This window comes from Peromyscus eremicus, chromosome X (genome assembly GCF_949786415.1).
Source record: "Peromyscus eremicus chromosome X, PerEre_H2_v1, whole genome shotgun sequence".
NCBI lineage: Eukaryota > Metazoa > Chordata > Mammalia > Rodentia > Cricetidae > Peromyscus > Peromyscus eremicus.
Window position 1 is genome coordinate 103,852,948 of NC_081439.1, and position 18,857 is coordinate 103,871,804.

Here is an 18,857-nt window from a genome sequence, read left to right on the forward strand (position 1 = left end):
TACTTTCTTCCATTTTGTTTGATTTGTGTTTGATACAGGGTTGCACTACGTAGCCCTGGATGACCTGGAACTCACTAAGCAGATCAAGACCTTGTACTCACAAAGATCCACCTGCCCCATCTCCCAAGTGCTGGACCAAAGGTGTGTGCCTAGTGCTTCCTTCTGTTTTATTCCCTGAAAATAAAAAAAAAAAAAAAAAAACTTGGTTTCTTGGTGAAGGCAAACAAGTTTCTTTCAGTCTTCAGTGACAGGAAGATGCTCTGAGGAGGCTGGGATCTTATCTGAAATATATCTCCAAGACTATTAATAAAGCCTAAGATTGAGAAGACTTTTCCAGATAAGTGACAAACCTCAAAGCCACTTACTTAAAACTCAGATTCTGCATATTCCATGACATTCATGCAAAAGTTTCAAAAATGGGCTGGGCATCATGGGTATTTCATCCTCACATCACTTGGTCAATAAAATATTCAAACTGGGTGTGGCGGTGCACAGTACTCAGAAGGCAGAGGCAGGAGGTTTGCCACAAGTTTAAGGCCAGCAAGAGCTACACAGCAAGGCTATCAAAACGACAGAGCAATAGAGCATAAGCTTAGTTCACACCCAGGCATGGTGGCACACACATATAATCTCAGCTCTGAGCAGGTGAGTCAGGAATCTAAGGCTTTCCACAGCTACAGCGTGAGAAGAGCCTGAGCTACAAGAGGTCCTGTCTCTTTTAAAAATAAAATATTCACATCATGGTAACTACCGCAAAATGTCCTGTTTCATTCACCTTCACTCCATAATTATGCTGTATGAAAAGTAGTAAGCCTTGCTTCTCCCAGCCTCCTCAGAACATCTTCCTCTGTTTAACATTATGAGTTGTCTGAATCCACTAACTAGAGTGGATGGTCCACAATGGGAGACACTTGTTTTGTTCTGCCTCTAGGATATTGAGGCACTTAAAACATATTTTGAATAAATCTCCAAGAGGAGAAATAACTCTATCAGATAACTAGAGCCTGCACACCAAATCCAGGTTCCCATTTGTTTTTGTATGTAAAGTTTCCTCAGACTGTAGCCACACTCACTGATATGACTGCTTTCTTACTACATCCACAGCTCTGAGAAGTTGCAACAAGTCTCAAATATTTACTACATGGTGTTTTATAGAAAAGGCCTGACACCTTACTTTCAGAACAGGAAATAGTTTTTATATGCTTGTACTGAAAACAAGTAGATGTTCAGAAGCAGTTATCATATTACAAATTTGTTTCCCACTTCCAACATAATTTTGCAGTTAAAAGCAAAGCTATGGATCTGGAGAGATAGCTCAGCAGATAAGAGCACTTGGACTCATGCAGAGGACCCGGATTAAGTTTCCAGCACCCTTATCAGGCAGCACATAACCATCTGTAACTTCAATTACAGAGGTTCTGGTGCCTTTGTCTGGCCTCCTCAGGCACCTGCATGCATGTAGTGCACATACATGCATGCTCACCCACATGCACGTGCATTATACACACACACACCTTTTTTTTTAAGTAATGCTACTGTGTTCTAGTAAATGACCCAACTAAAGATTACTTTTATATATTAGCTGATAAAGAAATGCTAGCTGGGCATGATGATGCATATCTGCAATCCCAGCACTTAAGATGCTAAAGGAGAACTGTGAGTTCAAAGCCTGCCTGGAATACACAGCAATGTCCTATCTCCCTCCAAAAATGCTAATGACTATCTAGTTTAAAATCAGTCTGAGTCTGCCTTATTTTATTTAATATGATGATCTCAACTTCCAGCTATTTTTCTGCAAATCACATTTCATTATTTTAGCTGGAAAAAAAAACCCTACCATTTTGTATATATACTACATCGTCTTTATTTATTCATCCATTAATTGGGGAAAGGCCATTTTCTTATCTTGGCTATTTTGAATGATGAAGCAGTAAAACAGATGTGCAAGTATGTCTGTAGGTCATTGACAGAGAGCCCTTCCAGTATATTAATCCAGGAATGGTACCACCGGATTTCATGGTAGTTCTATTTTTAGTCTTTTAAGGAATCTTCACACCGATTTCCATGCTGGCTGCTCCATTTTACACTTTCATCAATAATATATAAGGGTTCTCTTTCCTCATATCCTTGGCAATATTTTTCATGTTTTCTTGATGATGGCCATTCTGAGGTGAGATGGAACCTCAATGTAGTTTCCAGTTGCATTTCCTTGATAGCTTAGGATGTTTTAACTTTAAATGTTTGCTGGCCATTTGCATTTCATTTGAGAATTATCCATTGTCCATTTGAAAAGTATATTCAAGATATTAACCCTATCTGCTATATAGTTGGCAAAGATGTCCTCCTATTCTGTAGACTGTCTCTTCACTCTGCTAGTTGTTTCCTTTTCTGCCCAGCTCTCTAATGTCACCAATAGGAAGGACTATCTATCAACTGTTGGCATTATTTCCTGAGCTATTGAAGGACCTTTCCTGAAGTCATTGTATGTCTGTTTCTTGAATAGTTCTACATTCTCCTCTGTCAATGTCTGCTTTAGGTCTTTAAAGCCTTTAATCCATTTGAATTATATTTTTGTGCATGGTAAATATGAATCGTTTCTTCCCTCCACAGACGGATAGTTTTTCTAGCACAATTCAGAGGCTTTATTTTCACCACACTGTTTTGCACCTTTGTCAAAATGTGGCTGTAGCTGAATGAGTTTGTTTTGGAATTTTCTGTTAGTCTGTGTTTGAGCCAGTACCATGCTGTTACTATGGCTATATAGGGTCAAGGAATTAGATATTGTGATTTCCAGGAATGCTCCTGTTTAGGTCTGCTTTGTTTATTCATAGTATTTTGTCCTTACATATTAAAATTTAGGATTTTTGAAAAATATGCCTGTAAAGATGTCATTGGGGCCAGGCAGTGGTGACACACACCTGTAATCCCAGCACTCGGGAGGCAGAGCCAGGCGGATCTCTGTGAGTTCGTGGCCAGCCTGGTCTACAAAGAGAGTTCCAGGACAGGCTCCAAAGCTACACAGACAAACCATCTCGGGAAAAGAAAAGTCACTGGGATTTTGTTGACTGTTAATAACTTTTGGGAATGCAGCCATTTTCATATTAATCCAATCAATTTATGAGCATATCTTTCCATCCCCTAAGGTCAATTTCGTTTTGATGTTTTCACTATAGAAGACTTTCTTCTCCTTGGTTAGGTGTATTCTTAGGTAAGTTACTGTAAACTGTGTTTAGTTTTCCTGATTTCTTTCATGGCAAGTTTGTTAGTAGTACATAAAAAAAAGACCTGAATGCTGACTTTGTATCTACTACTTTGCTAAACATGTCCATCAGATCCAAGATTTTTCCAGTGAAGTCTTTAGAACTTTTTGAATCATGTTATCAGCAAAGATAATTTGACTTCTTCCTTTCCTACTTGTATTCCTTTTCCTTCTTATTGCTCTAGCTAAGACATTCCGTACTATATTGAGTAAAAACTTTATCGAGTGTGAACCCTTGTCTCATTCCAGATTTGAAATGAAAGTTTTTCCCAATTGAGTATATTGCTGGCTATAATTCTGTCAGTCTTTCCTATATCAGGGTATATCCTATTCTTATAACCATATAGTCCTTAAAACATGAGTGCATTATTAAGAAACAGAAAGCTCTTCTTAAACACATTTCACACCGATGATTTCAAGAAAAAAATCAGTTAACTTTCTCACAGTCACAAATCACTTTAATGAAGATTTTTTTTCCTTTGAAATATTGTGTCAGGTATAGTTGTTCAACAGTCAAGGCGCAAACCATACTTCCACAATTAATTGTTCTGCTCATCTTCTCCAAATAACAATTACACAAAAAGGGGCATCAAAATGTATATTCTTTTTGATGGGCTCATCATTTCATAATCCTCTTTTTATTTAAAAAGTATATCCTTTTTCAACTCTGAAAATTCTGATTTGTGTAGATACTGTCATCAAAACATTGAGAAATGGATAGTATTAAACATGTTTTCATCCCACAGCTTACTCCAAGTGAAAAAAATAATCAAACAATGTTTCCATATTATCAGATGATATTTAACATAGCCCATGAAAAAAAATTAAGGGCTGAAAGATTATTGGCTTAACTTTTCTAAGTTATGCTAAATAAGTAACAATATACACAATGATATACTGATTTGAGAAAACTATTGTTTATTTAGAAAAAATGGTTACACTGGTAGAATTCAGTAGATAAAAAATTCTCTTAAAAACGTCACTGTGAAACTTTTCCAGATGTAAGTTTAGCAATACAAAGCTCCGGTAGCTGTAAAATTAAAACATAATTAATTGTTTTATTCTTCTCCCCCCCGATTTTCCTAATTACAAGAAAAAATGGCAAGGGACAAGTGAGCGCTGGTATATTTTTTTTTGTAGAACAGGCTTTAATGTTGTACACATACTATATAAAACGATTCTTAGGCGTTGCAGAAGACAGTGCTTCACTTTATTTTTAGTGACTAATATTAAAAAAAAACAGGCCAAATAAATTAAAACTGAGTTCTAAAATGAGGTAAATTCAAAATCATTCAATAACTGTTTATTTTCAGTTTCAAACATTAAAAAGGAAGCATTTCAAATGAGGGGAGGGACCGAAACCCAGGCAATATTTAATCAAAAGTGAAATTCTGTACACATGTAACCTTATTTGCTTATTGGGAAGTATATGCAGCACATTGTGCTAAAATATGGAATAATTAACACTTTCAGCCATTACTGAAAATAAACATGTAGAAATTAAGCAACAAGTTAAAGTACAATAACAAACAACACAACAATTTTAGGTTTTCTGCATGGAGCAATAAAGCAGATAACTGGAAATGGGCTCACTTCATTCACAATTCTCAGAAATCTACCCAGGAAAATAAAATTCTGGTCACAGCTGTATGAGTTCATTTCATTCTTTCCACCTGAAAGAAACAAACTGGTTATATTGACATACAAGGAGAGGCTGAGGGAAAAAGTGAGGAGGAAAGCCAAAGCATGGAAAGAAGACAGAGAGGAAGGGCCAGAGAGTGATAGATGGGAAAGAAAAGAAGGAAAGAACCATTCAGGAAGAAACCTCAGTGAATTCTGTCAATAACAAAGGCCTGGATGAAGTTCCCAAAAAATGATGAAATATTTGTCTTTGTCCATTCTTAGAAAACATTAAGACACTGTGAATTTTAAGAAACACTGAACATTTTCTATTTTCTGTGTATGAAAGGTAGAAGGTCTGTGGACTAGAGAGAAAAATATTAAAAGAATAACAGGTACAACACTCTATAGGCGCAAGGAATAATGTATCAAAAATAAACACAACATGTAGCAAAGGAAAGGAACCTATTTTACATGATTAGCCAAAAGAAATAGAAAAATGACATCCATTTTTTTCACAAGGACACAATTTTAATAGTGAATTATATTAAGATGCAATGTCTGCTAAATTATAAAAATTGCTTTAAAAATATATTGACTCAATTATACTCATTTCCTTTCCTTTATGTAGACATTTTTCAAATACTGCATAATGAAATAAATTCAAAACATAATCATTACAGCATGTGGCAAATAATTTCATATCTGCCTAACATTGTTCTCAAATTTTAAATTAATGCTTAATGCATTAAACTTTATTAATGAAAATACTACATTCACACAGTTCCTAAAATCATAGCTAGAAGGGGCCTTAGAAAATAATCACACTTGCATGAAATGCTGACAAATAATTTATACATCATTTCTACACAGCATTCTGTGCATACCATGTATAATCTTGACATCATCAATTATAATTTTGGATACACTGATGTTGAACTTACAATTTTAACACTTAAAAAAATAATCGTTCCTGTCCATCAATTGATAAATGGGTAAACAAAACATGGTACACATTCATTCTATGGAATATTTAACCATAAAAAGGAATGGATTGTTGACACATGCTACACCATGGATAAATCTTGATAACATGATGGTAGTTGAAAGAATCCTGGTCCCAAAGGACATGATATTGCACGATTCCATTTATATGAAATGTCCCAAACCAGGCAAATTGATAGACAGAAAATGTGTCAGTAGCTTCCAGTGGCTGGAGAAAGAGAAGTTAAAAGTGACTGGTAACCTGCATGGGGCTTCCTTTGCAGGTAAGGGAAATGCTCTGAGATTAGACTATGCTGCACCACACAGTGATATACTAAAAACCACTGAATTGTCCACTTTCAAATGGTGACTGCATCTCAGTTTTTTACATTGAAAACGAATAAGAAATGGGTCCTTGATCATGATAATGTCTATATGTAATGTTCCAATAAAAAAGAACATCATGGTAGTCACATGATCATAATCAGAGTAAGAAATGGGGTCTCAATCGTGATGATGTCACATTATGAGAATTCCTTAAGGACAAGGAAACTTTTAATGACATATTTAAGAGTACATTAAAGGATAAAAATGTTGTTGCTGTTAAAACATATAAAGATCTTTCCCAGGAATTAGAATTAAAATTAAAATTTTTACAAGAAGCCAAAAACCTCCAAACAACATAATCATCCCAATGTTTTCACACTTATAGAGTTCACACACAAAGGCAACCTATCTACATCATTAAGGAATTGGTTCCAGGAGGCAATTTCCTCTCCTTTCTGAGAAAGAAGGGTGAACTGAAAGTCAGTTAGTGAATTTTTCATTAGATGCTGCTTCTGGATGGCATATCTCAAGTAAAAATTGTATGCACAGGGACCTCGCTCCAAGAAATTGCCCGCAGGTGAAAATAATGTTCTGAAAATCAGTGACTTTGGAATGTCTCGTCAAAAGGATGGTGGTGTGTATACATCTTCTGACTTAAAGCAGATTCCCATAAAATGGACAGCACCAGAAGCTCTTAATTATGGGAGATATTATTCTGAGAGTGACTCATGGAGCTTTGGCATCCTCCTCGGGGAGACGTTCAGCTTAGGGGTCTGTCCACACCCTGGAATGACAAATCAGCAAGTACAAGAGCAAGTGGAAAGAAGACAGATACTGGATGTTAGTCACAACGTCTCAACAGTGTCCTCAGAGTCTACTCAGTGCTGAAGTTTGGAGGTTACAACTTGAGAAATCCACTCCCAAGCTCAAGGAACTTCAGGAAGAGCTAGCTGCTATCAAGCATACCTATAACCCTAGCATTTGAGAGCATAAGAGGAGACTCAGCATGGATTAGATGGCAGCCTATAGTACACAGAAATCCAGGCCAGCCTGAGTTACAAAGTGTGTCCTTGTCTCAAATATCCCAAAACAACAAGACACAGTGATGAAAGAACACCAAACATGAGACTTCAGGATTCTTTCCTCACTTCAGTTACAATTTTATTCTCATTAACACTTAGCTTATGCCAATCTTATGCAATATACTTCTAGGTTTATTTTTAAACAATGCTATATAAAAAATAAATATGTACCACTTTAACAATTATAAATAAGCAAGATTAGCTTTTAAATCCAAAGGGTCAATGAAACCTATCTTTTTCACAGTTCTTTTATTGATGTTTCTCAAAATCATTTTCTACTGCAGGCTCAGTTCAATTCGCTGTCCTCCATCACACACATACACTCTTTTGGAACTATAAACTGTACTTAATACCACGTAGAACACAATCAAACAAAAAGTGGCCTTCCATTCTACTGAGAGCAGAATACATGTATAAATACCATTTTATATTGGTAATGATCTCAATGTCCTCAATTCTTTAACCTGATTCAGTAGTTCACATGTTTCATAAAATAGACTTTTTGATGATAATAAAAATTTTAAGATAAACTATAAAATACAAGCTTACCCAAATAATAGCTAACTCATGGTTAAGTATCTACTTCAAAGGGGGTACCACCACAGCAATGTGCTCCCTGCATTTACTATCATTTAAGTTATCATGATTTGCCCCTTCAATGTTTATCCCCTCTCCCTGTCCAAAGCTGAATGACATATAAGGATGAAGTTGACAATCAAAATATCAAAGAAACATTCACAAAGAAAAGTATGAGGAAAAAGACATAGGGACAGGCATTCTAATCTAGCATTACACCTGCAGTTGCCCTTAGGAACTTTTACAGCAAACACAGATCCTGGAATGTTCTGTGTAGGTAAAATGTAACACCAAGTTAAACTCGAGAATATTTTAAGCTGAAACCTAATTGTACACAGGGTTGCCTGTCAGAATAAAATAATGTGCAGAAAGGATAGTCACACACATGGGCAAATGTGGCAGTAGAATTCATTATAAGTCCTTACCCCAATATCAAGACCTTTAAAACACAAAACAAAATAGCCTTTATAAGCCCTTATCCCAATGTCAAGACCTTTAAAACACAAAACAAAATAGCACCTTAATGAGTATGTGTCTACTTGAAGAGAAAAAGCAAGGAAGTACACAATTCCTTCTAACTTCAACTACTTAGTGTTTATGAGTATTGGTTCACAGAGCCCACAACTAGTACTTCCAAATAGCATAAATGTTCATGAAGAAAAAATCAGTTGTGTCTATCACTTCAATCTCCTTAGCAAGAGCTTTGTACATATTAAATGGTTGCTATATATAAATCTAAATAAAAACGAAAGTTAAATTTGTTCTCAAGAAATGTCCTCAAGGATGTAAAACAATTGTTAGTCAATATGCTTTCACTTCTATCAAACAGTGTAAGTAAATTGAGCTTGCTTAATATCAGGGGGAAAGAGTCTTTTTTCTTTCAGTACTGTTCTTCACCAATGTTTTCATTGGTTAAACATTTGACATTGTGGTACACAATCTGTACACAGATTTCTATATACAACTAACAGACTGCATAAACATCACAGACAATAAGGAAAAATAATTGGTTATTTGATGAGAAATCACAATCTAGACATGTGGATATGTTACATACTCAGAGAACCAGTAACTAGAACAAGCTCACACATGAGCAATGACTAGCTCCTGAGGAATAAACTCCAGCAAATACTCTATTTCCTAATATGGATTACTACCATATTTTGACTATGCCTTGGAATGACAGTGTATTCCTAAAGTTAGAAATCTGTGAGAGCTTAGGAGGCTAGTTTTCCAAGTACAGACTAGAAGGGGGAAAAAGCTAGAACAGGAATTATAAAATTGTCTACAGGGGCTAAGGATATAATGGAAACAACGTTTACCATGTAGGGATTGCTGGAGTAAACAGCTTGCCTTTCCCTCCACAAACCACCCTCCCCACAAAAGCCTTGATCTAGGGGGAAAGCATGTTAGTCAAAGTTTGATTGCTGCCAAGCAGAAATCAGGACACAATGTCAAATGTTTCAATTCATCAAAAGAAACTGAAATGCTGATTGGACAACTTTTCTGAATTGTTAAAGAATGTTAAATCTTGTGTTTTAACAGAACTGCACATGAACATAGTCCCAGCACTAACTAAGCCAAACCTGTGGAATTGCCAGTGAATTTGACAGCAACCTGGGCAACCCAATGAGTTCCTGGCAAGCTTGGAATACAGAGTAAGAGCCTATGTCAAACCAAGCAACAAATAAAGCAATGTTTTCTAAATGTAAACCAAACCAAGCAACAACTAAATAAAACAATATTTTCTAAATGTAAACCTCGTGTGAGACTAAGACCTCACCTAACAAGTCAAACTTTGTTCAAGTATTGGAAACTTGCAGTATCAGACTTGAAGGATAAAAGAATCAAGTTAATTTGAGACTACATGTAAGCAATAAATTTGGCTTTACTGGAATGGAAGGTTAAAAATACAATGGACTTAAAGTATGGATAGAATAGGATATGAGTTGTGGGCCACATATACCAAGTAATAATGGAGAAGTCAAAGGATGGCTGTGAGATAAAGATTTAATGAGCAGAAGTTTTTGGTTGGTTGGTTGGTTGGTTGGTTGATTTCCCCCACTTTAGTGTTAGGAACTGAACATAGGACCTTGCACATGCTAGAGAAACAGTCTACCACTGAGGTATATCCTGAGCGTCAGGTAAGGATTTTTAAAGATTAAAGGAAAACAAAATATTAAGGCAAGAACAACTAGTGATGTTCAAGAGATTAAATCAAGGAGAGAGATCATTTGGAGAAAGATTTTGCAGGTAAAAAAATAACACAAAAACAAGTTTTGGAGCTAAAAGTAGGGGGCAGGACAAGAGACTCTGAAAAGAACATAGTCCAAAAATCACATTTATATATAGTATTCTCTTGACACTAATGTGATCACTGTAATATGTCTGCACTCAGAGTGACAACTACAACAAATCAATGTCATTTCTCGACTGACTCCCCTGAAATAACTGTTCTAAACACCAACAAGAAAATCTTCAAATCAGTGATAGGATAAAATCATGGCAATGTGATGTGTCAGCAGCTCTGACCTTTCTGTAGATTAGGAAACAAGTTAACAGGGGAGCAAAAAAAGCAGAGTTAGATGCACCCTGCAGATAGACAATAGCATCATAGGAAATGAGGAATTTCTGATTGAAAAGAAAGAAAAACAGAATAGCTTGCCTAACTACAGAATGAAACCAAACAGAGGGAGCCAGAAAATAACCAGAAGAAGAAAATCAATCACAGTTTCCCAAGAGTTAAGAGTCTACCCCAGAAGAAAGTATATGTGACATAATTGTCAACAAACTAAGTATATCTGTGAACAGTTATTGGGTTCAACAAGATTTACCACAAGACTACCAGACAAACATTTAGTCCTGTCCAATCCTACAGCCCTCACCTTTTGTTCCCAAGGGATATTTCATGGCCAGTATAAGAATAACTCATGAAAATCTGTATCAAAACCTTCATGACTAACAAGACAAACTTGGGTTCCGAGAGAAAACAGATACATAAAAATCACAGTGAAAGTTGTCAGTGACTGTGGCTGATCTATTCCTAATGAAAATTTGATAGGAAGGCTTTTTGTTTCTTTAACGGAGAAGTAGCATGTTAAATAAAAATTTCAAATTAAAAGAAAAGTTACGATTAGAATAAAAAATAATATGTAGTATATAATATATGGTATTATATACTACATAGTGTATATATAATATTATATACATAGTTTCCCAGGGAAAACAGTAGGAAGGATGCCTAGAAGACTGAGTAGTACTACCTCTTTTACAATCTTCCTATTCAAAAAATAAAAAAAAGACTATTAGCCAGGAGGGGTGGTGTATATCTTTAATCCCAGCTATCAAGAGGCAGAGGCAGGTGAATTTCTGTGATTTCAAGGCCAGCCTGGTCTACATAGCAAGTTCAAAGTCAGCCGGGGCTTGAGGAATAAGAGGAAAAACGTTTAAATGCTAAATGGTTTTCATACTACTGCCTATCCCACTCTACTTAGTCAGATAATAAGCAGGGAGAAACCAAGCGAATAAAAAGCACACCCTTCCTTAGGTCACTTATTTGACAACCTCAAATTCCCGCACTGCAACTAAAGTAAATATAGCAAAACCCACATCCTAAACCAAATCCTTATACTGAACTGGCCCTCCAGACATTTCTCACCCTTAAGCAAACCTTAGTAGGGTTTGTTATATACCTGGTTCCCTAAGTGATTAGAAGCAGCTCAGATTAGAGATAAGGTATAAATAGTGGGTATATGTGTAATATTATTAAGTGACCATTACAATGAAAGCAAAAATGAGCTATAAAAAGCAAAGGCAACTTCGACTCTGTCTACCTGGAATCATTAATGGAGGAGACAAATCATCCTACATCAATAATCCTAAAACATCCAAGAGTAACTATTCAGACGCTGACTTTAAGTCCTCAACCAAAAAAAAAAAAAAAAAAAGAGGCTAAATTGGGATATGAACAGTCTGTCCACTATGGTGCTCATGTAATTTATGTAAGATGTTTAAAACATTTTTATCTATCATACAAAGCAAATGTATCACCTTGAAAACAAATTTGCCTATTTAAAATATAGTTAAAAGTACAGAACTTAATTTCTGACTTTGCAAAATATGAGCAGTGGTAGAAAGAAAGCCACAAAAACTTAAAGGCCCAAAGAACAGAAAACACTGAAGTCCTGCCTTCATTTGTCAACTCCATTTTCTAATGTCTCTGTGACCTACTTCAATCTTTCAGAGTTTTAGTTTCTTCACCTGTAAAGTATAAATACCACCATCACTTATTAAGCTACTGGTGCTTTAAAAACATAGTTAATTATCCAGAAAAGATGGTACTAGGTGGCAAAGAGAAAGCCAGATGTTCTCAAATACATCTTGATTTTTTTAAGTGATTAATCAGCAAGCTTAAAATAAAAACAAGCTTAAAGTGAAAAGTTTAAAAATAACTGCAAAATTTATATCTATATACAAAAAAGACTCTGTCATTATATTCAGGTAAAAATTCAAGTATCTGTATCCTGCAAAAAGGATCTAGTTCCTTTACCATTTTCTGATCTCGTTTAGGGGTATCTCTAAACGAAAAGGAGGGGAGAATATACTCACCTTGGTTGAAAGTGTTCATTATCTGTGCTTGTCAGAGGACTTATGAGTAGATGACAAATTAAGGGAAAACAACTTCGGGGCAGGGAAGAATAGTGCCCTACTTCCAAGCCTAATTGGTTCTGACCAGCCTAGTAACCTCAAATTCTAGGAGCTCTGCTTATGTGTCAGATCATTCTGCTGTTCTAGTCACCATGCTCCCCAGCCCAAGAGATTCACTATTACTCTTTTTTTCTCTTGGTAACAATACAAAGGGATAACAACAAAAATACACAGAGCCTATAAAACTTGTGTCATAAAACATCTCAGTTCACTACAGAATTACTTTTAAAAGTCAAGAAGATCAAGTCTCTTGTTTTCAGGTCATACACTGAAGGGTAACTACACTTTACAACTAATAAGTTCCTGTATATTTAGACCACATACAAGAAAGGTTTAATTCTAAATATGAATAGTCTCAATCTTCTATTTCAGTGAGTAAAATATAAAGATGAAAAGGATATTGTTTCTTCTCTTCCTTTCCTCCTGAACTATCCCGTTTCTCTTTCTTTTCTATCTTTTCTTTATCATGCCTGGATTCCTATAAGGAATGATGAAATTAGTTGGGGAAGGAAAAAAATCAAATACGTTTCTTAAAAATAGCCTGAAATCCCCTTTTATCATTCACCAGCCATATTTTTTCTTCAAAAACTTGCTTAATATGACACTAAAACCACATGCAACAAAAAAATAGGAATACTGAACTCCTCCAAAAGTAAAAACATTCATACATCACAGGAAAGTATGACAGCATATAGGACAGGAAATGATATTTGTGAAAGATGTATAGCAGTCAAGTATCTAGAATATCGAAAGAACTCTTAAAAGTGAATGCCATAAAAGACAACTCATTTTGAAAACAGTGAAAGAACGTGAAGAGATTTCTCCAAAGAAGATATATAGATACATGGAAAGACAGACATTTGGTATTATTAGTCACTGAGGAAATACAAATCAAAACCACAATGAATTACCACTCACATCCACTAGGATGGCTATGATTAAACTAAAATAAAAATGTAGCCAGTGTTGATAAAGATGTACAGAAATTGTACCCTGATATATTGCTAGTTGAAAGTAAACCATACAGCCACTGTGGAAAAGTTTGGCAGCAACTCAAAAAAAGCTAAACAAAATTATCTAATAATGTAGAAATTCTATTCCTAGGTGTGTGTGTGTGTGTGTGTGTGTGTGTGTGTGTGTGTGTGTGTGTGTGTGTGTATATGTGTGTGTGTGTGTGTGTGTGTGTGTGTGTGTGTGTATATGTGTGTGTGTGTGTGTGTGTGTGTGTGTGTGTGTGTGTGTGTGTGTATCTCCAACAAAATTGAAGACAGTCAAATGAGTTATTTCATACCAGTATACAAATGTCATAGCAACATTATTCACAATAGCCAAGAAGTGGAAACATTCTAAAAACCCAACATCTGGCTGGGTGTGTGGCTTACACCTGCAATGTTAGCGCTAGGGAGCATGGGGCAGGAGAACTTCGAGTTTAAGGGGGAGGCTGAGGTATTAAGGAAGCTCCAAGCCAGCTTGGGATACCAAGGGAGACCCTGTCTCAAAGCAAAACAAAAATCCACCAACTAACAAGTGTGGTATAGTCACATAATGGAACATTATTTAGTCATAAGAAGAGATTAAATAATGGAAGATACTACAATATGGAAAAAGAACTTCAAAATCATTCTTAAAAGGCAGACACAAAAAAGCTCTATTATTTTATAATTCTACTTACATGAAATAATTAAAAATAGGTAAATCCACAGAGACAGAAAGCTAGTAGTTGCCAAGGAATGGGGAAGGCAAAGTGAGGAATCAATGTATCATGAGCCTAGGGTTCCCCTTTGGAATAATTCAAATATTTTTGGAACCAGACAAATACCAAGTGTACAATATTGCAAATATACATACTACTTAATTCAGTGGTTTTCAATCTTCCTAATGCCATGAATCTATAATACAGTTACTCATGTTGTAGTGATCCCCCAACCATAAAGTTATTTTTGTTGCTACTTCATAACTGTAATTTTACTACTGTTATGAATCATAATGTAAACGTTTTTGGAGATAGAGGTTTGCCAAAAGGACTGTGACCCACAGGTTGAGAACTGATGACTTTATTATTCGATGTGAACCTTTTCTCAATTGAAAAACACTGAAAAGGAACAGCCTTATCTTTGGAAGCTTACAGAATTAAATTATCCACCATTTACTTTTCTAAAACTGCTATTAAAAACTATAAATGCACTATACATTTTTAACATTTACAGTAATACTTTGTAAACAGTTTATACCTTAGTAGTAGCTTACCAATTATTTTATGGAGCATGATTGAAATTTGAGTATCAATCAGTATATAACAGAATGTACTTTATACATATATAGATATATCTCAGGAATAAAGAGAAACTAAAAGAACTGTGGGTAGAAGAAAAAGTAAAACATAAAGAACTGAAGTGGTGAGAGTAAAATGGAGAGAAAAAGAACTTCAGAAGTATACTAATTCTAACTTCACAGTAATTTAGGACTAATCTAGCTCAAATTTCCCAACCAGAGTACCTGCCCACTCCCAAACCTCCTGTTCCCATTCCAAAGTAACTAGCAAATGATTATCTGGCAGGAATATACATACATACACCAAGGCACTAAACTTACAAGAGTGAGTATTTTCCTTGAAAGGCTCTAATCCCTAGGTGAAGAGTCACATGCTATTAATGGCTGCTATGAGAGGGAGAGAATCAGTCTTCTCTAAGGACAAGGCCTCTGATAGGCTATCCAATCACAAGTAGTCAGCCCTAAACACATATGCATATAAGCAGCACTAAAAGGACTCAGCGGGTTTTATTTATAGATACATATATAGGTATAATAATAATAATTAAAGAAGAGGTCACGAAGTTTAGAGGGAGCTGGGGAAAAACACAGGAAGACTGGGAGTCAAGACTGGGGGCGAAGAAATGATGTAAATACAGTATTCATATATGACATTCTCAAAAATTAATAAAATACATGTTTTCCAAAAGGTATACAGTTCCTTTGTGTTCCTAATTTACCTTTTTGCCACCAGAGGAGATTTTATCCATCTTCTCAGATTTAAACGAATCACTACTGCCTTTTTCTTTGCCTGAAGATTTTGACTTATTTTTCTCTTTGTCTTTCTCATTTGGATATTGAGACTCACATGGACTCTCACTTTTGTGTTTTGAAACCCCCACTAAAATTACAAAAGAGAATAATGAAAGGCTTTTCCAATTCACTCTGATGAGTGCTTCAAGGTATTAGTAAGTCTACCTACTTGTTCCATTCTCCTCTTTCCGCCTCTTTGTTATGTCCGGTGGCACTTCACGGTCATTGTTTGAGTGGTCCTAGAACCAAGAATTGTGAACTACATTGATCAAGGGTTATGGTTTTTGTTTTGTTTTGTTTTTACGTATTACTTTTATACAAGAAAGTCACCACTAACTAGCATTGGAGGATATTTGTAGTACCACATATTTGGTAAAATAGCATGAGAGAAATTACTAAGCTGAAGTTCCTTATTAGTGTAGAAAATGCAAACACAGTCTAGGGTGAATATACCAGTTAAAACTTGGAGCAGACTGCTATGGAATAAAGCAGTATTTTCTAAAAGCAGAAAACAAATTACCATACATGAAAAAAAGCTTTCCAAGCTAATTTTTAAAAATTACAAACCCTTTTCCGCTCTTTCCTGTCCTTTTCATCTTTTTTCTCTCTTTCTCTGGATCTTTCCCTTGACTTGTCCAAATCTTTCTTGTCCATTTCTCTCTCCTTACTCTTGGACAGTGGTGGAGGAGTATGATTAATGTAGAGCTGTTAAAATTAAGGCAATATTACTAAAGATTATTAGTTTTCCAGTATTGGCAGCCTTTGGTATTTTGTTTATTAAATGAAAGATAATAGGTAACTATATATCAAGTCAAAACTAGTTATCTGCTTGTTTTATGAGAGCTAAAATAAAAGAATGTGACACATATACAAAGGCTTTAATCCTGGGCCTTATAAAGATTCCCATTTGAACTCAGCTCATTAATGCCTCAACTGAAATTTCACAGTAAATTCAGAAGCCAGCATCCTCCTTGTCCCCTAGTATATAAGAGTTCATATGTGAAAAACAGCAACTGGACTTTTTCTACTGTAAAAAAGACAAAACACAAATCCCTATGCAGTCATGGATATTTGAAGGTCTAACCATCTAAAAATAAGCAGTCAATGACGGGGCAAAAAGATACAAAGAAAACCTAGTAAATCCATTCTGCCTAGGTATAAACCAAGCAGTGATTATCTCAAATATTTTTTATAAATATAAAGACTGATGCATATTCTCTACTTATGAAAGCACTGTAACTCTATCAAATAACCACAACTGTGATTTCTATCTTACTCGTTCTAAATAACTCAGGAAACCATCAGGTAAGCTGAGGGTAACTAAACTACTCGAAAGACTGAAAGTGATAGAAAAAATATTCTCTGTCAAAAGGTCTATTGGTGAAAAAATAGCCAAACATCTAGGTTATTCTAATTCTAAATGAGAGAAAAATTCTACTTAGGGAAGTTGGAAACATGGAATGCACTCTAAAAGAAAATGTTTAGAAGTAGTCAGAAAATAATCAAACCCCTAACCTTATGGCATTTATCCCTGTTTCATTTGCTATGTTCAAAGGATAATGACTAGAACTCATAATGTAACTACATAATTCTAGATATACCCTAAGAAGAAACACAATAGTGACTGAACGGTAAAATAATTTTACAGCAAGGAATCCTTTGATAATCAAAGAAATGCAAGACAAAGGGCTATCAGTTTAAAGCTTAAACACTTATTCTTTCAACACCACCAAACATTTTCAATTCAATTGTCTGAGAAATAGTATCAAAGCAACACAGAGTAGATTCTTAAAAAAATGTTTAAAAGTTGAGGAATGACTGAAACAAAGTGTTTATCAATAACAAGATTAAGAGAATAATCTACAGTCATAAAAGATACTACCTATCTAAAAGATACTACTGCTGAATATGCCTTAAAAGACACTTGAGATTTTTCTAATTGTGAAATTTATTCACATCTTCTTTTCCGGAATCTTAGTATTATTTATGAACTAGATAAGACAAACAATAATATATTATTGAAACACTCAACAATTTCCTTTAAGAAAGTACTTCTTCATTTCTCCCACTACAAGAGTATCCTCATCCCCCCAAACGACATTTTTACCCATGCCTACTTGAATTCTGGAGTGTAAGGAATTGAGAAACTACTCTAGGACTTCTGGCATTAATATTCAAATATTTCATTCTTGACATAAAATGACAAATAGTTAAACTGATATATAATCAGAAATTCTAGGTTTAGAAATATACCAATTCACTTCCTCCTCTCTACCTTTCTAACATAGTTTCTCATCATCTACTGAGTGAAATTCATACTTGTTTAAGCATTTTAAGCATGCTGCATAATCTTCACAATTATATCCTACCATACAGCCATAACCTAATGTTCTGTGGCTATCAGTAGTCCCTAACTTTCATCCCTTTTACCTTATTAGAATGAATAATTACTTTTACCTTAAAAGTCTTGGTTTTTCAAAAATAGCTGGAGAGCCATCAGCACCTAAACTATCTCTCAGCTCTGCAATTCACCTTCTACTGGATTCTTTTCGTTTTATTTATTTGCCATTTCTGTAACGGGTTTTTCCTTACAAATCTCAAGTTACTTATTTCTGTACATAATTATTTCTAATACAGAAGAACAACTAGATGTCTTTCTCACTTTTATATGCTTCTTAGAGGCTAGTACATACAATGAATACATATTTGCCAAATAAGTTAATGATGTGTTAGGGTAACTTGTATGTAACATTATGAGTTTGTTCCTAGTTTGATTTTATTTCCTTAGATTAAGACCATTAAGATGGAATAAAGGAATCTAGCCAACTTTCAAAATCAAGGCGTGGTTGGAATAGAAACATGCTTTTAGCGCTCTTGTCATCATATGTAGTTGCTAGTACTGCTATACCAAAACACAACTGATCAAAAGTAGAAATATATGAGGTGGAAATGGGAGTGACAAAATATATGGATTCTATTTTAGGTTAGTCATCTTTTAATCTCACTAAAATAGTAAATGCATGCATTACTTTACTATGGATTAGAAAGTAAAAGTACCCAATAATTATTAAGAAACAAAATACTGGGGGCAAAGCATAACTTAAAAATATCAAAATAAAATCAAGGAAACCATTTTATATTTACAAGTAACAAAGTAACATGAAAGACAGACACATATCTTATGGCAAAACCTCTAGAAAGTAAAAGCTGCCCCAGAAGCAGTGAGGCTATATAAATTG

The 18,857-nt window shown here is 35.0% G+C and overlaps 1 protein-coding gene across 2 annotated transcripts in view; it reads right to left on the reverse strand.

Annotated features, from left to right (window-relative positions):
• Positions 1 to 6,326: 6,326 nt before the first annotated feature.
• Thoc2 (THO complex subunit 2) overlaps positions 6,327 to 18,857 on the reverse strand; it is a 115,406-nt gene continuing 102,875 nt past the window's right edge. For both annotated transcript variants that reach the window (XM_059251379.1, XM_059251377.1), the window contains exons 34-39: positions 16,186 to 16,323; positions 15,788 to 15,857; positions 15,546 to 15,706; positions 12,957 to 13,033; positions 12,457 to 12,502; positions 6,327 to 6,974 (exon numbers count right to left, since the gene is read on the reverse strand). In XM_059251379.1, the coding sequence (XP_059107362.1) occupies positions 12,475 to 12,502; positions 12,957 to 13,033; positions 15,546 to 15,706; positions 15,788 to 15,857; positions 16,186 to 16,323 (474 nt within the window). In that variant the 3' untranslated portion in view covers positions 6,327 to 6,974; positions 12,457 to 12,474. The remainder of the gene's footprint in view (positions 6,975 to 12,456; positions 12,503 to 12,956; positions 13,034 to 15,545; positions 15,707 to 15,787; positions 15,858 to 16,185; positions 16,324 to 18,857) is intronic.